Source organism: Phaseolus vulgaris, chromosome 5 (genome assembly GCF_051622355.1).
Source record: "Phaseolus vulgaris cultivar YP4 chromosome 5, ASM5162235v1, whole genome shotgun sequence".
Lineage (NCBI taxonomy): Eukaryota > Viridiplantae > Streptophyta > Magnoliopsida > Fabales > Fabaceae > Phaseolus > Phaseolus vulgaris.
The window spans coordinates 3,958,316-3,982,154 of record NC_143502.1 but is presented as its reverse complement, the minus strand read 5'-3'; the positions used below and the strand labels follow the sequence as shown (position 1 = coordinate 3,982,154).

General features: G+C 27.9%; 3 protein-coding genes across 3 annotated transcripts; 1 reads left to right on the top strand and 2 right to left on the bottom strand.

Moving 5' to 3' along the window:
• Positions 1–185: 185 nt before the first annotated feature.
• LOC137834892 (vicianin hydrolase) lies at positions 186–6,041 on the top strand. Its single transcript, XM_068643120.2, has 13 exons — positions 186–411; positions 563–632; positions 1,732–1,790; positions 1,968–2,043; positions 2,271–2,342; positions 2,414–2,501; positions 3,107–3,359; positions 3,794–3,909; positions 4,227–4,441; positions 4,882–4,913; positions 5,134–5,236; positions 5,422–5,530; positions 5,630–6,041. Exons 1-13 carry the CDS (start codon positions 238–240, stop codon positions 5,796–5,798), a joined length of 1,536 nt encoding a protein of 511 aa, XP_068499221.1. The 5' UTR covers positions 186–237; the 3' UTR covers positions 5,799–6,041.
• A 4,658-nt stretch (positions 6,042–10,699) lies between these two features.
• LOC137834893 (vicianin hydrolase-like) lies at positions 10,700–18,655 on the bottom strand. The gene is made up of 13 exons (XM_090302777.1): positions 18,440–18,655; positions 17,241–17,310; positions 15,122–15,180; positions 14,879–14,954; positions 14,726–14,797; positions 14,457–14,544; positions 13,601–13,853; positions 12,925–13,040; positions 12,624–12,838; positions 12,414–12,445; positions 12,206–12,308; positions 11,488–11,596; positions 10,700–11,011 (listed from the first exon to the last, which is right to left on the bottom strand). The coding sequence occupies exons 9-13, from the start codon at positions 12,796–12,798 to the stop codon at positions 10,843–10,845; spliced, it is 588 nt and encodes a 195-aa protein (XP_090158903.1). The 5' UTR covers positions 12,799–12,838; positions 12,925–13,040; positions 13,601–13,853; positions 14,457–14,544; positions 14,726–14,797; positions 14,879–14,954; positions 15,122–15,180; positions 17,241–17,310; positions 18,440–18,655; the 3' UTR covers positions 10,700–10,842.
• Positions 12,894–21,865, bottom strand: LOC150027429 (vicianin hydrolase-like). The gene is made up of 7 exons (XM_090302343.1): positions 21,670–21,865; positions 15,122–15,180; positions 14,879–14,954; positions 14,726–14,797; positions 14,457–14,544; positions 13,601–13,853; positions 12,894–13,040 (listed from the first exon to the last, which is right to left on the bottom strand). Exons 1-7 carry the CDS (start codon positions 21,863–21,865, stop codon positions 12,894–12,896), a joined length of 891 nt encoding a protein of 296 aa, XP_090158469.1.
• Positions 21,866–23,839: the final 1,974 nt, after the last annotated feature.

Genomic DNA, 23,839 nt, shown 5'->3' with positions numbered 1-23,839 from the left:
TCAATATAGATAGAACTTTTAAGCACTGTATACAGATGCTATGAATATACATAAAAACTTTAACTACTGCATCAACTTTTACTCTTCTTTAATTACTTCCTTATTTTACATTGAAAAATTAACCCAGAATCGTAGCTGTAATTTTCCATTCATAATAAAACAAATTTGATTAAATCTGTCACTTCCCTTCTTCTTTAAATAGAAAGCAATGGCAAGGTTTGAGACACCATAGCAGAAATGAGAAGCAGCACTCTTTCTCTTCTCTGTCTTCTTTCTCTTGCTACCCTTTTGGGTATTAGTGGAGCTGAAAGTGTAGCTCCAAGTACAGTGCCAAGCCATGATGTTTCATCATTCAACAGAAGCCTTTTTCCTTCAACTTTTGTCTTTGGAATAGGTTCTTCAGCTTACCAGGTTCTGATATATAGCCTCATCATAACAACCAGTTTCTCATTCCACTACTATTTTTTACCTAAATTTCTGCAACTATTTTTCTCTATGCTCTTTGAACTTGTTTACTATGTATAGTTAAAATGTTCATTAGGTTGCTTTGTTAATTACTCAGGCAGAAGGTGCAGCAAATGTGGATGGCAGAGGACCAAGTATATGGGACACCTACACCAGAAAATATCCAGGTATGACTTCGTTTTAGTAATCTAACTTTTTTTAGCATTGTACCAAAATAGATACATTTTTGAAAGTTATTAAAATAGATCTATCTCATGGATTCTTTCTTGTGAAGTTGGAACACAATTTTACATTTTATCTAAGAAGAAATCATACTTCTGTAGTATAATTTGTATTTCAAAGTATGGTTTTTATTTTACTTTTTAATATTTAGAATTAGTGTTTAGAAATATAACTTGGGTATTTTTAAAAAAAATTAAAATTAAAATTTGTAAATAGATATTATGTTTACAATCACAACTTGGGTACTTTTTTTATTATAATTTAAATGGATCTATATGTTAAGTAAACTTTTATTTACTACAAGAAAATTAATTATGAAATAGAAACCAATTTTTAGAGACCAAAATAATTAGTTGTAATAGTAACTAAATTAGAGACCATTAGAACCTAAAAGAAAAATTGGTCTCTAAATTAGTTTCTATTATTGTTAAATAGTTTCTAAATTTGTATCTAATTAGCAACTAAGGTTTTAATTACCAATTATTTAGTTTCTAAATTTGGTCTCTAAAACCTTAGTTGCTAATTAGATACCAATTTAGAAACTATTTAACAATAATAGAAACTAATTTAGAAACCAATTTTTGTTTTAGTTTCTAAAATGGTCTCTAATTTTATTATTGTTGCAACTAATTATTTTGGTCTCTAAAAATTGGTTTTTATTTCATGATTTTCTTACAGTGATTGTTTTATTTATTTATTTAAATTATGTACATTTTTTTTAAAACTATAGAGCTAGTGCAACAAAAGTTAATTTATCTCATATAAATTAAAAATAAATAAATAAATTTACAAGATGTGTTTAGATTAACTTAATAAAAGTAAATGTGCATTAAATTTTACAATGTATGAGTAATAATATTTCCTAATCAACAGTAGTACGTGTACAATAGAAGGAAGTTAAAAAAATGATCTTATAAATTAAAATTAATAAAAATAAATATATAGATAATCCATAACTGTTAACCATGTGTTCAAACATGGCATAATTATTATCTATAATTTTGGATTTTTGTTCATAGTTTTTTCTTTGTGTGGTGTGAACAGAGAAAATTTGGGATCATAGCACTGGTGACATAGGAGCTGATTTTTATCATCGCTACAAGGTACATCTTCCTTCTAAATTCACCCATTTTACTTGAGAACCCAAATATAAATATTTTAATTATAATTTTTTATAGCTTAATTTAAATAATTACTATATATTATTATATTATTAAAACACATTTTCATTAATGAATATTGATTTAGAGAAATAATTATCTGACTGTGAAATGTTGCAGGAAGACATCAAAGTGGTGAAAGAAATTGGGTTGGATTCCTTCAGATTTTCCATCTCTTGGACAAGAATATTCCCAAGTAAAATGAAATCCTAACTCCAATCTATTCTTCACATATTTTTCATATCAATTTCTACAAATCTGCACTAGAAAAATTGAAGAAAAATAATACTACAAAAAAATTGTTTCAATAGTGTATATATATATATAATTAATACAACAAAAATTTGTATAAATTAATTTTATATTTTTGAGAAACTTATTGAAATTGAAAAGTGATGAAAAATATTGAATTACTTCCTGCAGAGGGCAAGGACGTTGTTAATCCCTTGGGGGTTAATTTCTACAACAGGGTCATTGATGAGACCCTCAAAAATGGTAAACCTCTCTTAATACTTTTTTTTTTTTCACTCTTTCACAATTAACTCATTTTGGCTAATTTTGAACAGGCTTAACTCCTTTTGTCACTCTTTTTCATTGGGACTTTCCGCAAGCTCTTGAAGATGAGTATGGAGGATTTCTAAGTCATAAAGTAGTGTAAGTTACAATCTTGAAGATAGTTAACAATATTACTTTTTTTTTAAAATATGTTTTTCGTTTCTTTATTATAATACGAAATTGATTTCCGTTTTTAATTCAAACTTTAAACCAGAAACTTGTAATAAGGAAATGATTGAAATGAGTTAGTCTGTATGTAAAATTTGTTCAATTTGATGTTCAACTTTATCAATTCATTCAAAGTAGTTACCGTGAGCATCAGTCTCCGATCAAAACGACAATAAATTATGAAAAAAATTATCATTACAATCATTTCAAATACAAAATGACAAATTTTAATAATTTACATACTACAAGTACTTGAATGGTCTAAAGTTTGAATCAGAAACGAAAACTAATTTCGTGTTATAGTAAAAAAAAAAATATTTAATTCTTTTCTTAACATAGAAATTTCTTACAAGTCTCCAAGTCTCCAAAAATAGATATAAAGTGATACGTAAGGATAATCCAAACCTAAAGAAGTTATAAAAAGGAATGAATTATTAGAAGAAAGATTACCTATGTTCTATCAGACTAATCATAATTATCCAACCATAATTAACCATGAATTTTGAATTAACTTTTTTGTTGTTGTGAATAACTAGGGAGGATTTTCGTAAATATGCTGACTTCTGCTTCAAGACCTTTGGAGACAGAGTGAAGAATTGGGTGACTCTGAATGAACCCTTATCATATAGTCTCAATGGCTACAATGGTGGCACCTTTGCACCAGGTAGATGCTCTAAGTATGTTGCCAACTGCAGTGCTGGTGACTCAGCCACTGAAACCTACATCGTTGGACATAACCTATTACTTGCTCATGAGACTGCTGCCACATTGTACAAGACAAAATACCAGGTTAACTTTTTAAACATTTTCTTCAAAACCAAAACCAAATATTTTAGCATTTGTACAGTTCAGAAAAATAATCATTTCTTTTTTGTACTGCTTTCTTAGTAATCTAATCCGTTGTTCCTTAAAAGCATTTTCATATGATTCTTAATCATGACTTTTGTTTTATGTTCATATAAACACTATTACATATAAGACTTCTTATAAAGTTCTATATGACTTTTTCCTTCAAAATATCTCTTACTATTGTTATCATTAATTTTTTTCTTCAAAATATCTCTTATTTGGTTGATGAACAGTCACAGTATCTATTATTAATGATGTTTACTCTGATTTGGTTTAGGTCTACATCTTTTAATAGTAGAATTAAAAATGAAAAATGAAAACAGTGTGATGTTTATTGGTTGCACATCTGATGAAAACATACTGTGATTGTGTAGTTCTATCAAAAAGGAAAAATTGGGATCACCTTACCAACTCACTACTTTCTGCCAAAATATAACACTGCTGCTGATAGCAAGGCTGCAAGCAGAGCTCTCGACTTTTTCTTTGGTTGGTACGTATTAGAACTCACAAAAAACTACTTTTTCTTGCTGTCACCAGTTTCTTTTTCTTGCCTACCAAAACATGAATTGTTTGTTTTACAACAAGATGGTAGTAAAATGCATTAATTTCACAGCATTACATATATTTTGTTTATCACCAGCTTCTCTATCATCCAAGGCAAAGTTACTGGCATTTGAGCCAAATCATTGTTTCCTCTTCCCCTGCTTAGATTTTTGAAAGCCATTGGTTTTGACATAGTGGAACATAAAGTAGTTGATAAAAAAACATTAATTTTAAGTAGTAATTGTACAAACTCATTGTTTGCAGGTATGCTCATCCGGTTACATATGGTGACTATCCTGAAAGTATGAAATCTTCAGTGGGTGCTAGACTCCCTACTTTCACAAAAGTTCAATCTGAAGGCCTCAAAAAATCCATTGATTTTCTTGGTGTGAATTATTACACCACATATTATGCAGAACATGCTGCACCAGTCACCACCAACAGAACCTTCTACACAGACATACTAGCCACTCTCAGCAGTAAGTAAAATTGACTCCAGACAAATAAATTATTTCATATTTGGTTAAATATATTTTCGTCATATCTATAAAATGGAATTGATTTTCGTCCCTAGTCCAAAGGTACTTGTAGTCCAAAGGTACTTGTAGTACGAATATGATTGAAATAGATCATTTTACATGTGAAATTGATTCAATTTGAGGTTTTATTTCGTTAACCCATTGGAAGTAGTTAGAGTGGGTATCAATTTATCATCAGAACAAGAACGAATTTTTAAAAAACTAATAATCATTTTACATAAAGAATAACACATTTCAATACTATAAGTACCTGGACGGTCTAAGGGACGAAAACTAATTTCATGTTATATTACAAGGACAAAAAAACATATTTAACCTTTTTATTTTACTAAATTTTAACATTTACTGACAAACACAATCAACAACTTTCTCGATGACAGCGGAAAAGAATGGTCTATCTGTTGGGACCCCGGTATAGTAAATTTTCTGTCAAACTATTTAAACTACTAGTACTTTATTTTAGTTGGTTGATGCATGTACCATTTGCTTCATCTCATACAAGTAGCATTTCCTCTATCTGTGAAACTAAGCTTGTATGTTTTGGGCAAGTGTTTACAAACACAAGTAAACCATGCAATGGCTGTGAAAATGCATTTCTACTTCTAATGAAGCAAAAATTTGTTGCTGTGCAGACTGCTTTGGATTGGCTCTATATCTATCCCAAGGGAATTCATCATCTTATGCTACACATAAGGGACCAATACAAAAATCCAGAGATTTACATCACAGAAAATGGTAATAGGTTTTACTGAGGAGCATTACAATGATCCTATCACATAATTTATCAAGTGACTAGTTCCTTAAATTTAAGAATATGTTTTTTAGGAGATGATCTAGTTTCTTTGTCCATGACAGCTGATGCAATACTAATAGGTTATGTGAAGCATAATAGCTGAATTGTATGGTTCTTAATTTTTTAGGCATTGCTGAATCAAGGAATGACTCCATACCAGTGGATGAAGCACGCAAGGATGCAATCAGGATTAGATACCATAATGGTCATCTTAGATTCCTTCTTCAAGCCATCAAGTGAGAAGATGAAAGAGGGTTCTTGTTTACACATATTTGATATTCAAAATGAATTATTTAACTGTGATGATAATTGTTCTTCCTATATGGTGCATGCAGAGAGGGTGTTAACGTGAAGGGCTACTATGCATGGTCATTTTCTGACAGCTTTGAATGGGATGCTGGTTACACAGTTCGATTTGGCCTCATATATGTGGATTACAAGAACAATTTGAAAAGATATCCCAAGTTCTCTGCTTTTTGGTTGAAAAAGTTCCTTCTCGGCTGATCTATTGTTTCTTTGACATGTCTAGTGTTTTTCTTGTTTGATCCCTAATTATCACTTGTTTTTGGATTAATCAAGAAATTGTTGTTATCGAATAAATAGTCCAATAGCATGTCAAAGTAATATACCACCTCTTCATAAGGGTGGCCATGAGTTCTAGAGGTTCATTGTGTGAGGAAATTGCTAATAATAATTCTCTCTTTTAATCTCTCTTCTCAATAAAATTCACAAGTCTTGAAGTCTCTATATGTAAATTTTATTATTTATCAGTTTCTTTATACTGAAGATTGATTAGAGATCAAATTATTTTTTAATAAAAATATAATTTTTATCTTTTAATAAGCTGATATAGTAAAATTTAATTCTTAACAAGATGTCATAACTTATTTACCTAAGATGGCAAAGCGGGTCAGCCCGCCCCGCATTGGCCCGCCCCGCAAAGTTATTGCGGGCTAGAATTCCCGCCCCGCCCCGCCCCGCATAAGAGCTGGCCCGCAAGTTTGCGGGCCAGCCCGCGTTTTTTTTTTAAAAATTAAATATTTATTTTTTTACATTTTGTTATTAAAAAATTGTCAAATTAAACCTATATATTTGTTATTATCAAACCTATTTTTTTTTCCTTCCTTTTCAAATATAGTCAAACATCAAAACATTAAGATAAATATCAAATATCACTATTCTTCCACTTCCAAAACATTAAAAATACCTAATTCCAAAACATTAAACATAAACATCAATTCAAAAACATTAAACATAAACATTATTGACATTCTTCCATTTCAATAACATTGGATGCCACCTTAGTAGAACCTTCATCCATTTTTTCATAATTATAATCTTCCCCGTCATCTGCATATATTAAAACAATGACAATTAATTAATTAATTTTTCATAAAAATAATACAATAAAAATAAGATAACTTTTGGCTCAATTGAAGGCTTGGTCATGGGTAACTTCTAAAATACCTCTGTTTACTTCTCCTTCTCTAACTGGTGTCTTGCTCCTTTATCGTGTTTGAAATCGATTTAATTGGCATGACCCAGTTTAGGTTGCCCTGCTGCTACTAAGTGCCAACATTTTTTTCTTGTGGGTTTGCGGGTCAGCCCGCCCCGCCCCGCTACTGGCCCGCGCGGGTTGCGGGCTAATGCGGGTTAACGGGTTGAAAAGGTCATCCCGCCCCGCGTTTTTTACCTGCGGGCCGCGGGCCGGCCCGCACGGTCCGCCCCGCTTTGCCATCCCTACCTAAGATCTATATTATATATGGTAACCCTGTAAATCTTTTCACTTTTCACTTGTCTTGGTTTATGCTAAATCACTTTGAAATTTTCTCTTTTTCAAGAGTCTTTTAAATCTTCAACTTTACAGAACTCGATTTAACAACAATTATGATAGCAATGAGATTCTGGTGACGACAAGATCATTTTCAATCTTACCTTAACTCCGAGAGTGTGAGCATGCATTCCCTAATTAAGAAAATACTCTATAAATCAACCACTACAAGAAAAAAAGTTTTAATAGAGGTTATTTAGTGGAGGTTAATATAACCTTAGGAATTGATTTAATTAATGGAGGTTTTTTCTAAAACCTCAACAAAATAACGGAGGTTTTTTAACCTTAGCTAAATTTCAAAGGTTTATTCTAAAACCTCAGTAAAATAACATAGGTTTTTTTAACCTTTATTAATTTCCAAAGGTTTATTTTAAAACCTTCGCAAAATAACGAAGGTTTTTTTAACCTTCGTTAATTTCCAAAGGTTTATTTTAAAACCTCCACAAAATAACGAAGGTTTTTTTAACCTTTGTTAATTTACAAAGGTTTATTTTAAAACCTCCATAAAATAACAAAGATTTTTTTAACCTTCGTTAATTTCCAAAGGTTTATTTTAAAACCTTCGTTAAATTCTAAATATTTATTCTAAAATCTCATCAAAATAATAGAATTTTTTATTTTTTTTTAAGTGTCAAAAATTTATTGTAAAACATCAATAAAATATATTTTCTCAATTCTTAATAAATAGATATAATTAAATTTTTTAGTGAGTTTAGCCTAAACTGGTATACATATTTAAATATGCTTTGAACTTAGGTCTTAGAGGTTGATTCATTAATTGAAGTTAGAAGGCACTTCATTAATTGAAATTATTATTCAATTCTTAAAGATTTTTTTTATTAATTTCAATAAGTAATAATGATGGAAGATACATGGATCTGTAATATGCATAAAATATGGTGACATGTAATAAGCTAGATACTCCTAATATAAAATATAAAATTTTAAGAATGATCTAAAAAGGTATATACAAGAACCTACAAAGTCTTAAATATATTGAATGAGTGATTATATATGTATAAAATAATTTAATGTCACTTAAAAAATGATAATAATTAACTGCTAAATAACAATGTCATACAAGTGTTATGTAAATAGAGTTGTTTATGTTGATTCTAAATTGATATTTAAATAAAAAAAAATTATAAAATTAAATATATCAATTAATTAGTGTGCGGTGTAAATCTCATCCTATTTATTAATTTTTTTATTAGTAAAGAATAAATAAAATAAAACGAGACACTTCAGAGGATGGGGATCCAACAGACATTAGCCACATTATCACTCAACCGGTTGGGGATCCATCAGACATTACAACACATTAGCCACATTAACATACCATAACAAGATACAATAGCACATTAATATACAATTACATCAACCCTCCAGAAGATGGTTCGTTTCCGATTTGGGATGTTAATGAAAGGTCTTGGTGTTACCATTAAGGATGCCATAAGTTATGATTAACGGATAATATGGGATAGTAGTATTGATAAACAATAAAGGATAGAAAATGGAAAGAGAGGAAACCCGACATAAAGGGAGGGAAAACCGATCAAGAAAGACACAACACAACTAGACTGGAGACCACTATTTATGGTTACACTTGATGCTCTAGTTAGGAATCATATACCTTAACTAGAACAATTATTTTAATAGTTTATATTACTTGTTATATTTTTATAACAAATAACAATTTTCAAAATAAATTGATGGCTTAATGGTTAAATAATCATTTTAGAAATATTACAAATGTGGTCTAAAAGAATAAACAGATTTTTAAATTATTAAAAAGTGATTGTCTAACTTCAAAAGAATAAATAACATTTGTAAAAATGTAGTTTAAATTTACTAAATACAATTCCAACACTTAATAACTATCACTTAAAGATAAACACAACAGATAAAAAGGCATTTCCTAAAGACACATACAACGACTAAAATAAATTGTGTAAAATTATTAGAAAAAAGTATTGTCTAAATGTTCAAAAAAAAATGTGACATATTGTATCCATATAAGACAATGGTTTAAAAAGACTCGTAATTTTAGGAAAAAAATTCATGATCTTTGAAAAATAGTCATGTTGCATATTCCACGACTAGAAAACTTGCATACTCCAAAATGGGAAAGCTCTAGTCAAATTGTTTTTTTTAATCAACAATAAAGAATAATATAAATGGGAATACTTGGGTACTCCAATCCACATACAATAAGCCTAGTTCTTAGCCAAAATTTGTACATATACAGTTTACTAAAATACAAAAAATAAGGCAACAACATAACCCATGTCAAGGATATAAGGCATGACATCTCCACAAAGGTATGTTGGTTCCTTGCTCCTCCCCAGCATCTGAGGTTGAATCACACTCAGCAACATGTGCTCTCATCCAAAATAGAACCTACCATAAAAGAGGAGGAAGATCGTTAACCATCAATGCAGTGATTTCAAACATTCATATACATCAAAACACCAATCAAAATCAAAGTTTGATTTTGGGAATTTATAAGTTACCCATGTTCACACCTTTACTTGTGCCATAGCAAAAATTTCAATAGGATCTACCACTCCATTATTAAAAATAATCCTATTTCTGTGATTCCAAATTCCCCAAATAATGGCTATCCACATACATTTCCAAACACAATTACCCACATAATTTAGGTCCATAAAGCCAATTTGTTCAAAATGTTGAGTAGCATTATCACAATGTACAAAAAGTCTACCAACCCACACATCAGTCATACACCACACTTTAGAAGCTACTTTGTATGTAAAGAAAATATGATTTACTGTTTCTAGCTCAATCCCACACATGACAAACATCCCCCACCAGACTGAATTCATCTATGTAATAGGTTATCATAGGTTGCAATTTTTCCAGTTAGAACACGCCAAGCAAAATAGTGTGCTGAAGGGTGAGCTTTTAAACTCCAAAAAAAAATCAAAATTAAAAGGAGAGAGTTGAGGCAACAAGGTATTTTGGCGCAAAAGAACATTATAAGCAGAGTTAACTGTGAATGAATTTGAGTTATCACCTAGCCACAACCACTCATCATTCCTATAGTCATCTATTTTAATAGTTTTCAATTCATCCATAAAAGTATTTATAATTTCGTATTCCCAGGATAACCATTAATTGTTGCCTAAAATCAAAGCATTTTTGTTTACTTTAGACAATACTTTTAAATTATTATTTTTAAAATAAAAAATATTGTAAATTCAAATGGTTGGTATTGATTTCTCATTACTAAGATGATCCACTTTATTTGTATTTTCTTTCTAAATCATAAGAAATTGGACAGGATGTCTAGAGTTTTTATACATAATTCTTATGAAATATCTCCATATCTTCTCATATTTTTTAACTTCACAAAAATAAGAATACGAAATTTTTCTTTCTCATCAATTTTCATACTATAACAATAGTTGTCATTTACATAACCAGATTTTTCAACCTTGGTGAAGCTTTTCATCTATTCATCATCCTTTATAACACATTTTGACTTTTCACCAACATTGATGTTTAAACACATTTCATAAATAAATAAATAAACTAACGACACTGTATAATATCTTCTCAACATAAAACCCATAGCCATCATTATGAATAGGAGGTATTTTACTTTGACACAGCATTAGACATTATTATTTAAATGATATCTAATATGATAGTTTAAAAAAAAATTAGACATGTGAAAGGAACGACAAATTTAAATCAGTTGAGAAGGAATTTTTTCAGCCAAAGAGAAGAGAACTTTAGGTATCTTTTGAAATTGTTCTTGTAATCCACATATATCTGTCCAAATCGAACGGTATAACCAGCATCCCATTCAAAGCTGTCTGAAAAGGACCATGCATAGTAGCCCTTCACATTAACACCTTCCCTACAGAGGAACTAAAATTAGTATTCATAATCTAGTATATAAACACGGACAGGAAAATGTAAAGTATGAAGATATAGAACTATTATATAATTATGAATTAGATAAATTGATAATAAGGATTTATGTGAGTGTCGATGTTCGATACGTGTGTGTGATACTTTGATAGGTGGATAAGGTTTGTTGCTTTGATGTTTGATGTTACTTGGTATGTTTGAAGTGCGTTTCTAATGGGTCTATAATGTCAGATTGATTTTGGTTCTCTCCCTGTGTTGGAGTAAGGTGTCTGAGAATATGTGTTCTAATTTATAAGTCTGTATAAGGGTTGAACCACTCTTGGAGTGGTTTTATTTATTAATTCTTGACTGCTAATAAAAAAAACGTGAGTTTGATACAAACACATCATTTAAGAGACGTGTCTAAGTCTTATATCTCACAATTCAACAGGAAGACATATGCTTAACTTGTTAAATTCTCACCTGATGGATTGAAGAAGGAAATGAAGATGGCCAATAAGGTATCCAATCCTGATACCATCCTTGCGGGCTTCATCCACTGGCATTGAATCATTCCTTGTTTCAGCAACGCCTAAAGGAATTAAGAACCAAATCATTTTTTACTTTCTTTAACTTTCATAACACAACTTTCATATATACTAGTGTTCCCTTTATTAATTTTATTTATTGCTGATTAAAAAAAAACCTTTCATGTCACTTATTGCATATCATAGATAAAGAACAACCTAATGTTGTTTTGCTCTTACAGCTTAAATATCTAATCAGTACAGAAAATTATTAGGTTTTTAAATAAGGAATTAATAGAGTAATTGGAAATTTTATGATGGAATCATTGTGAACTCATATATAATTATTAAATAGAAATTAATTTTAAAAATAAAAATAATTAATTATTATATTAATTAAACTAAATATTATTTTAAAAATTTAAAAAAATATTGATCTATAAAGTAGTTTCTATTATTAATAAAATTTATAAATTGATATCTAATTAGCTATCAACTATTTTATATTCTAAAATTAGTAGTTAAAACATGAACATGGATAGTTAATTAGATACCAATTAACTAATAAATTTTTAATTTAGTTAATATAATAATTAATTATTTTTTATCTCTAAAATTGATTTCTGTCTAATCTAATGATAATCAAAACGTAAAATTAGTTGGATAATATTTACCATTTTCAGTGATGTAAATATTTGGATTGTTGTATTTATTCCTGATGTATATCATAAGATAGTAAATTCCCTTGGGATATATAAAAAGCCAATCCAATTCCGTCTGCACAAAAGAAAATTGTTATATCAGTTGTTATCAGAAAGGAATTAGTATTTGCATGGTGCATTATCAATTATACTGAAATTAAATACCATTATTTCTACGTACCGGGGTTCCAATAGGTACACCATTCTTTTCCGCTGAAATCAAAGAGAAAATTGTTGTTTGTGTTTGTTAGTTCCATATTAAAATATATAATAAAACTGTTAATTTACATCGAATAAAATATTAGTAATTGTTTTAGTTTATAAAATATCTATCACATAATGAACGTAAGAACTAATTGTTTTAAAAAATAGTTTTGCAATATATACGTACTAGTAAGAGTGGCTAGCATATCTGTGTAGAAGTTGGTGTTGGTGGTGACAGGTGCAGCATTTTGTGCATAATATGTGGTGTAGTAATTGACACCAAGAAAATCAATCGATTTTCTTAGGCCTTGGGATTGAGGTTTTGTGAATTTGGCAAGTCTTGCACCCACTGAACATTTCATACTCTCCGGATAGTCACCATAGATAAGTGGATGAGCATACCTGACAAATTTACAATGTGTTTCTGCATAATATTTTTTATATAAAGTATCAGAGTTCAATTTGCATAGATTATGAGAAATACATACCAGCCAAAGAAAAAGTCTAGGGCTCTATTTGCAGCCCTCTGATCAGCAGCAGTGTTAGATTTGGGCAGAAAGTAGTGAGTCGGTAAGGTGATACCAATTTGTCCCTTTTGACGAGCCTAAGAAAACCACCATATGTTTCATCACTTGTGCAACCTATGACTCTTACAGTTAATGTTTTAAGTTTGAGATGTTTTATTTTGTGCTAAAATAAAGGAGTCATCTCACTTTAAAAACCATTTATTAAAGTCCAATATCGGTGATTTTAACTTAACTCATAAGTCCGATATCGGTGAATTCATGGTTTGGAAGGAGGTCTGAGGGTTATAAATTAACCTCTTCTCGTAAAATATCTCAATTTGTAATATCTTCTTCCATAATAACAAAAACGGGTTGTTTCAGCTGTGCTCGGAGATTAGATTAAACTGGCCGAACTCGGTTAATAATTTTCTGGTATGTTTTTTCTCTTTATCTCTTTTATTATTTTGTTCTATTTATTGGTATTATGTTGCTTTGTTTTCGATTATAGTATTCAATATTATTTGTCGGATAGCTCTGTTAGTGTTTTGTTTTAGTGAGAAAATTACTTGATTTTTCCAAAACAGAGGTGGGATGAAGTTGATGAGGTATTCATTTATTGTTGTGATTTTCTGGAAAAGAAAAGGTTTTAAAAGTTAACCTGGTATTTTGTCTTGTACAATGTGGCAGCAGTCTCATGAGCAAGTAATAGGTTGTGTGCAACGATGTAGGGTTCAGTGGCTGAGTCACCAGCACTGCAGTTGGCAACATACTTAGAGCATCTACCTGGTGCAAAGGTGCCACCATTGTAGCCATTGAGACTATATGATAAAGGTTCATTCAGAGTCACCCAATGTTTCACTCTGTCTCCAAAGGTCTTGAAGCAAAACTCAGCATATCTATGAAAATCCTCCCTAATTATCCATCACAGCCAAAGTCAATTCAAAATTCATGGCTAATTAGGATTTTCTGTATACAAGTTTTCAAAACAACTTCTTAGAAAAAATAAAATAAAATAAATTTCTTAATAAGCAAAAGTGAGGTTATGTACTAATTTATAATACAATTTTTAAACATATATAAAAAGGTTTATACATAAGTTAATTTTATTAATTCATAAAATTTTAATGACGTTATTTTTTTATATATAATTACACATAAGGATAATCCTTACCATGTAGTCTACCTCCCATATCATTAAGTCAATACAATAACATTATTTAAGAACCTTTTTCAAATAACATTTTTTATTGTTCATTAAAATTTGTTGAGAACTTCCAGGTAGCATTAGTGTTATTTTTATTTAAAAAATTTCACTATAGCTTTATAAATTTTAATTAATAATAATAATTATTAGAAATTATGTTTTTTAAGTAATTTTTTTACGTTAAGTATTGTTATGAAAACTTACTTATCAGCTAAACTAATACTCCAATTTTTATCAATAATTTGATATTACATAAAAAAAAATTATTAAAAAATAATATTACTAAGTAAGTTTATGGATCTTTACTCACACTACTTTATAGCTACGAAATCCCCCATACTCATCTTCAAGAGTTTGTGGGAAGTCCCAATGGAAAAGAGTGACAAAAGGTATTAAGCCTGGTAAAAAAAGAAGACAAAATGTTAACAAAGCCAAATTTGAGGAAATTCAAGAAGGAATGAATAGGGTGAAAAAGGGTTTAGAAAATATACATTATATCACAAGTTCTAATAATATCAATAAATATATATATAATAATAATAATAGTTATAAATAGAAAAAAGAAAGGTTAAGGTTTACCATTTGATATAATCTGATTGATGAGATTATTGTAGAATTGAACACCCAAGTGATTAACAGCTCCTTTGCCTTCTGCAGAAGGAATTCAATTGTAACATAACTTGTTATTATTTTGTTTTTGTTTCTCTAATATCCATGGATTATATCTCTTACTAGGGAATATTCTTGTCCAAGAGATGGAGAATCTGAAGGAGTCTATCCCAATTTCTTTCACCAATTTTATGTCACTCTGAAACATATTTCACTCACAGTTAATGATGGAAAATGATACAACATAGGTCATGTCATTCGAAAACTTTGTATAAAATATAACTCATGAAGGTTTTTTAGTCTAAGATATCTAGTAATATTTATTTATACTATTTAATTATTTTTTTATCAGTATCAAGTATGTACCTTGTAGCAATGATAAAAATCAGCTCCAACATCACCAGTGCTATGATCCCAAATTTTTTCTGATCACACCACACAAATAAAATTATGATAACATGTACAACACAAAGATAACATTTATACTCATCACACTTACACTTTTATGGAAGAAATTATTCCTTTTAATGTGTGTATATATATATCAATTTATTTCTTGGTTTAATTTGTGTGATTAGGCTTTATAAACTGCGCCATTAGTCTTATTTGATTTACAAAAGAAATAATATTTTATGTGATGAATTACCTGTGTATGTTTTCACAGTTTTATTTTACGAGTATCACGATTGTACAAATTATTTTCCTTTAATATTGAATATTTCTTATTTTTATTTATAAATTAGAAAAAAATATAATTATTTAATATTAATATAATATAAGTAATGTAGGATGACAAAGTGGGGCATGACAGATTCACAGCCTGCCGAGAAAAAAAGCGGGATAGGCTATTTATTTCAATATGCTGGTCCACTTAGGCTTGCTCTGCATGATCTGTAGTATATGTGGGCCAAGTGCGGTACGGGACAAGCTGGCATGCATAACCTTTAAAAAATTTAAAATTTTTTTTACACCCCATATTTTTTTTTTAGCTTTATATTCTCTAAAATTAATCATTTGAAATTTTATATTATGGAATACAAATTTTTATTTTGAATCGCGTAACCTGATCCAAAACACAAATTTTAACTTTCAAATAACTCAGAAAGTTTCTAAATTTCACATTCTAGAATTAAAGAAAAAACATTCAATTAAAAATACTCAAATTACAATATCTAAGAGTAATTTGAGTATTTTTTTAAGCATGGGGTGCAAGTAGAAAAACATAAAGATGCAAGAAGAAACTACCTCAATCTCTAAATCAAAATACATTCACGAAGTTCAATGATAGTTTTTTAATATTTAATATTTTTTTTTTGTCTTTCTGGAATGCATAGATGGTTTAGATTTCAATAATCAAATGTTAAATACAGAAGTTAGACCTTAGTTTTTTTATAATAAAATTTAAACATTAATTTTATTATTTGTATATTATTTTTCAAAATAGAATACTGTGTCTACTGTATTACCTTAAAAAAAGTGAAAATAATAGTGTGCGACCATTTACTTAATTCATTTGAATAAAAAAAATTAAACAAAAAATAAATTTATTTAAAAATTATATTTAATTTTTTTTATTAATTTTAAAAAATAATATTTCGTATACGAATTGACTCATAGGTTACATAATAAAACCAACTCGCACTTTTTACATGACAGAGAACAACCCGACTTATTTTACTGGCTAAATATAAATGAATTTTTTCAGGACGGACTAACTGGTCTAAAGTAAATGTAATAAAAAAAATAGAAAGACGCGGAAAAACAAAGAATGAAAGATGAAATACGTAAATGTTATAATGTTTAGTGTATGGGAATATTAAAAATTAAGATTATAAATTTATTTATTAAATATTATTATTTTAATTATCCACATTTAAAAATTATAACTTATATTCAAAATAATAATATACACGATTAAAAAAATATTATACTCCTGTAAAAATAAAAAAATACATTAGTATATCTTTAAAGCCCTTTTGTTATTTTTTTTAAAATTAAATGCATTTTAAAGTTTTGTTAGTGATGATGATAAAATGAAAGTTGATATTGATGACAGTTTCAAGATATAAATATTATAATTAAAATGAACTTTTTCTAGAGGTTCGTATAATTAACAAATTATTTAAAACTGTCAAACGTACAATTTATATACGTTGTTATTATCAATACGTAACAAAAAAATATGTTTACATTTTACAGAATTATAAATTAATAAAATATTTAAATTATATAAACATATGATAAAAGGATAATAGTTATTAAAGAATGTACGTAAACTAATAAAAAAAGATGTGTATAATTGTTTTCCATGGGAAGAAGTCTCTGACATTTACACCGTGTTGAACTCTCTAACATAAACAAAGAAAGTCACGTAAGTTTGACATGAGTCGTTAATCAACAAAAGTTACGTAAGTTTTTGTTCTGTTACACCATGCATGCATGCAGAGGGAGACAGACAAATTCAAAGAAAGAGGGTAACCCTAACCAGGATGCTGTTGGGTGAAGGTGTCCCAAATACTAGCTCCTCTGCCATCTACATTTGTTGCTCCTTCTGCCTGAGTAATATTTTTATTCATATAAGCTTTTCAACAATTATGAATGTTACTTAAAAAAAAATAAACTTTAAATTAACTCAATCTTATAAAAATTATTGAATCGAGATACTAGTGTATCAGATAGCTGATATTATGAACCGTAACGTTTTGTATCGTGAATTTTAAAATTCATAAACATTAAAATATTTAATATATATTTAAATATATAAGATAGGTATACATGCAAGATACAATAATATATATATATACACTACAAGAAAATGATGAAATAGAAACCAATTTTTAGAGACCAAAATAATTAGTTGCAATAGTAACTAAATTAGAGACCATTTTGGAAACTAAAACAAAAATTGATTTTTAAATTAGTTTCTATTATTTTCTATTATTGTTAAATAGTTTCTAAATTAGTCTCTAATTAGCAACCAAGGTTTTAGAGACTAAATTTAGAAACTAAATAATTGGTAGATAAAACATTGGTTGCTAATTAGATACTAATTTAGAAACTATTTAACAATAATAGAAAATAATAGAAACTAATTTAGAAACCAATTTTTGTTTTAGTTTCTAAAATGGTCTTTAATTTAGTTACTATTGCAACTAATTATTTTGGTTTCTAAAAATTGGTTTCTATTTGATGATTTTCTTGTAGTGATATATATCACATGATTTCACCAAAACAATCTCTAAAAAAAATAATGTGGTGCATACATGTTATTAAACAAATTTTATCTATCTTTCTTTATCATAATAGTTAATATCTTACGATTCACAATACATATCTTACGAAACAGAGGAGAAGGGGTACGTGAAATAGAGGAGGTTCGTGGGTAAAAAAATTAGAATTTTAAAATCCACACTGATTCATGCAATATGGAATCATTTCATTTTGCGATTCAGCGATTCTTCGTTTCTTCGTGCGAATCGCACGATACAGCTACGATTCATGGACGAAAAAAATTCTTCAAACAACTCGTATCGTAGGAGAGTGAAACCGTATCGTTTCGTACTATACTTATCGTGAATCGTAAGATACTAACTATTATGATAAAAACAACTTTAGATTATCTATTATAAAATGTTTTTATTTTTAATTTATTCATATCAGATCTTCCACAAGTATGAGAAATACCTGATAAGCGAAGAACCTACTCCAAAGATAAAAGTGGAAGGAAAAAGGGTTCTGTTGAATGTTGAAGCATAGTGGCTTGGCTTCACACTTGGAGTTGCAGTTGCAGTGCCACTGCCCAAAATGGTAGCAATAGCAAGAGATAGAAGACAGAACAGAGAAGGAGTATTAGTTCTCATTTTTGGCTTTCTTTCTCCATAACTCTCACCAATGCCTTCTATTTATAGAAGAATGAACTGTTTTTTTTTTTAATATGATGGATACAATTGGAAGACAATTTTTTTGGGTTACTATTATCATAATTTAAATATATAGTTTATCTTGTATAAAGCTAGTCAAAATTTTAGACTTCAGTCCATCTATTTTTTTTTTCAAATTTTTATCCTGAAATATAATCTAATAATAAGAAATAATTTTAAAAATTATAATTTTTTAATATTTTTCAAATATTGTAATTATTTTAATAAATTTTAATGCAAAATAATTCAAGTAGAATTTCTCAAATTAAAGAACTCCCTGTCTTAAAGTTATTAAGCTAACTTATAAAATTTTAGATCTTTAGTAAACTAGTAATAAATGTAAAATATTATAAATAAATACATTCATATTTCTATACTTTTTTAATTTATTTTATAAACAAAATATATTTTAGGTTTTTTGTGAAAACTATGATGGGTTAAAGGACATCACACAGTATATAGTAAAAAGGAAAAATTACAAAAGTGAGACTAAACAACGACCTACAAAAATAAAATACAATTACAAAAATCTAAAAGAGAGAATAACATTAGTTGTAATCAAGACGTAACTTCTACTAAAAGAAATTAAGGTCATTGTCAAATAAATCTTGTTCACACAAACTTCTTCTTCGAACAGAAATTAAAGTTCAGGGTGACGATGCCACTTTATCTGTCTAGATCTGAATAGTCAAGGATAAAATGTCTTCATTATTAATATTTTGAAAGATTAACATATAAAGTTTTTGTATTTGAACCAAAAACAAATATCAATAATAATATAAAATTAAAAACACTAAAAAGAAAATTATGAATTAATATCGAAAAGACACTACAAGAAAATCATGAAATAGAAACCAATTTGTAAAAACCAAAATAATTAGTTGCAATAGTAACTAAATTAGAGACCATTTTAGAAACTGAAAAGAAATTTGGTTTCTAAATTAGTTTATATTATTTTCTATTATTGTTAAATAGTTTCTATATTGATATCTAATTAGAAACCAAACTTTTTGCTACCAAATTTAGAAACTAAATAATTGGTAGTTAAAACCTTAGTTGCTAATTAGATACCAATTTAGAAACTATTTAACAATAATAGAAATTAATTTAGAAACCAAATTTCTTTTAGTTTCTAAAATGGTCTATATTTTAGTTCCTATTGTAACTAATTATTTTGGTCTCTAAAAATTGGTTTTCTATTTCATGATTTGCTTGTAGTGAGAATATACTTAAATATACGAAAATCGACGTATAAACAACGATTATTTAACACATAATGAAACTCTAAAAGCAAAATGTGTTTGTGTCGATTTTAAAATAGGACTGACGAGAAACGTTATAATTGTGTGGGTTAAACCAACGAAAAAAATGTAAGAGAGATATTTTTAAAATTATTTGGTAGTTAAGCTAGTAATTCTATTTCAGTCTCAAATCATTCAAATATCAATTTTAAATCATAACTTAATTCAAATAAATGATAAAACTATAATTACAAATTGAAATTAAACCAAATTATTTTATTTAAGAATTCATAACAATAGGTCATAACAAAATTTCATAACAACCGTTCATATCAAAAAGTTCATAACAACACCATAAACTTAAAATCTATCAACAAAACAAAAATACTAAATAAATCCATTAAATTTACCTTCAACCAAGTTTAATTTTGGAATTCAACTCCACCAACATAAGTTACACTAATATCAGATATCAGATTAGTATAGTATTAATTTTATATTGGTCAAGCCGACATTAAAAGTCAACACATACTAATAAATAGTAAAATTTGTAAATTTCTTATAACTAATTAAATAACCTTAAACATTTAAATTATAACCTAATTCAATTAAAAAATCTTAAATAATTATTTATTAAATTATATAAATAAAAATATATATTTTCTAGTACATTACTACAACCTCCACGTATCAAAATATTATCATCATCAAAATCTTACTCTTTCTTTGTTATTACTTTTAATTCCAAAATCCTAGTGATTAGTAAAAGTTAGTTATAATCAATCTTAAAAAAATCACCAACAATTTCTTTAATTACTTTTTAAAACTTAATAAATTTTGGTTCATCTTATTTTTAATTTCATGACCGGTTTCTTTTAACTTTTTTTAATTTTAATAAATTCTTAATTTATGATCAAATTTGTATTTAAATATTTACTACACAATGCATTACTATCATTCTATCATCCACAACTATGTCATTTTTATTTATTTATATAGAAATACTTTTCCTACAATTAATTAATTTGTCACCAATTAAATTTTATGTACTTGTAAATATTACAAGTATTTTTTTATCAATTTTGACACATATCCGTATTTTTTTTATCGGCAATAACAATTAAATATAAAATTCAGGAGTGGTTCAACTCTTATACAGAAAACCAATAACCAGATACTAACACAAAACCCCGACCTAACTCCCCTTAACGCTAACCATACGAGAAAAACCTAACAGCACATCAAACGACCAATCTCATACATTCTAAGGGTTCCAAACACCAACTGGAGAAGGAAACGGAGCAAAGCTTGAATTTGCAGAAATCCAAGATCAAACCTTAGCTTGCATCAAAGCACACACTTCGGATGTGTCAGCCACCCCCTGTTGAAAGCTTAAAATTCTTGTGATTCCAAATTTCCCCCACCACCCCAACCCAGATAGAGCTCCACACATCATTGATCAACTCAGAAGACTGACTCATCCTGAATTTAACAAAGTTTGACAAAGGATCTTTGTGGTACACAAACGACACACCCAACCACTTAAAGCACAAACACCAAACCTGGCAAGCAAAACTGCACTCGAAAAACAAGTGACGGTAATGCTCTTCCTCCTTCCCACACAAGCAGCATAAAGAGCTATCCACCACCACCCCACGCCTTACCAAATTGGCCCTAGTAGCGATCTTATTTTTCAACACCCTCCAAGCAGTAACTAAGACAGATGGTACGGCTTTACAACTCCATAACTTACCGAAAACCAAAGAGGAATCCGCCTCACAATCTCTCCTTACAAGAGAGTAGGCAGAGCTCGATTGGGGACCCACACCTTTCCACACCCACGTATCCTCTTCTCCCGAAGCCATCCTAACTAAAAGTAAAGTCTGACGCAGCTGATCCATCAAAGGCTGCTCCCAGACAAACAAAGGCCTACGCCAAGCTAAATCCATATATGTATAAAGTGCTTTTTTTACAAAACTAAAAAATAGATCAAATAAATAATCATGTTATTAATAATTTAATAAATAATACACATTTGTTCCTTTCAATAACAAAAAAAATAAATAAAATGAAGAAATTGAACTTATATAAATTTTATAATAAAATACTAAATAAATTTATCATATTTTAATAATTTAAAACGAAGATATATACGAAAATTAGACTCTTCTTTCGTTAAAGAGAGTTTGAGTTAAGTAAAAGGAGTTCAAAATTTAATAAATTAATAATATTGTAAATGCTTCAACATATGTTGATACAAAACACTTGTCGTAGTACATTTAAGAGGGAAATTTAAATATTTATATACGTCACTTTATAATTTCAGATTTAGAAGAGAAAAATTTAAATGTTTATACATGTCACTTTATAATTTCATATTTTAATTAGGATGGAATTACATTCTTCATATTAAAAATAATTAGTAAAACAAGATTTTACTTTGTCTCTTTCTTTTTCCAGATTTATTTTGAAATTTTACCACAATAATTCGTTCCTTATTTCTAACCTTTTGAGATTAATTGTTGACATTAAATCGGTAATGTCAAATTAACATTTCTAAAAATGTGTATGGTATTTTATATAATATTTGCAAAGTTATAATGATTTATTTCAATTTTATACTTATCACAACATATTTATTTCATTTTATTGATATTACCAATTTTGTTAAACTTTCTTTCCTCACTCATTTTTATTTATTTTAAATGCTCTTTTTACCTACTATTTTCTTTACTCAATTATTATTTTTTTTACTTTTTCATTTCTTTTCTTAACCTTTTCAAATATATTTTAAAAATAATTTTAATATTAACACTTCTTATTTAATTATATCAAATAACAATCCTACATCAATTTACTTAATAATTAAATTATTTTAATTAACATAATCATCAATAAAAATTTAAAATGTTATCTCCTAAAAAAATATATAAAGAAATATTATATTTTATTAAAAAATTACAATATAAAAATAAATGCCAAAAGAAAATATTTCTACCCCTTCAACGGTCAAGCTAACATAATTATTTACCTATACCAAAACAATTATATTATAATAAGTATGTCTGAGTCAACTAAATTACGTTATACATTTATATTTCTTAACATAATTTTAAAATGTGATATTTTTAACTAACAACAATGTATATTCTTCTCATTCAAATTTGAATTTTATTTCTTAAACATGAATTTCATCATTGCTTCTAAACCTTCAATATGTTTTGTCATACCCTTCATTTGAATAGCATATCTTTTAAAGATAACGATAATTTTTTTATTCCTTTTTAATAATGTTGGTGTCACAGTCCTTTCATAGCAACGAACTCGGCCAAACCTTTCTTTTCCAGACATTGATTCAAATATTTTTTTTCCACAAATTCACTTGATGATTTTTGCATAGAACATTCAAGCATGGATTGAAATACATATATCAAAGTTAATGATTAAAAAAAAGAAGCACATGGACATATTTTGTAAATTAAAATAAACTTACAATAACATCTAGTTTTTCTTCATCCATTACTTTTCCTTTCAGAATTGGACAACCTTAAACATTTAAGCTTTAGTGACTTCTTCACCATCTATTTGTAATTTTAAGTTACATGAAATAATGATATAACTAAATTTATAAGACGTAAGAGAAGCAATTAAAACAAGTAAAAATTGAATATACCTTAATTAAGTATATTTGGGGTTATTTTAATAAATTTTAATGCAAAATAATTCAAGTAGAATTTCTCAAATTATAAAAACTCCCTGTCTTAGAGTTATTAAAACATAAATAAAATAAAAACATTTAAATATTTAATTAATTTTTTTAATAAAATTTTGGTTTATGAAATATTTAAAAATCTAATTAAACCTGAAGTAATTTACAAAATGACTACTTTTTTTTACTTATTCAGAGAGTAAATTGTTTTGTT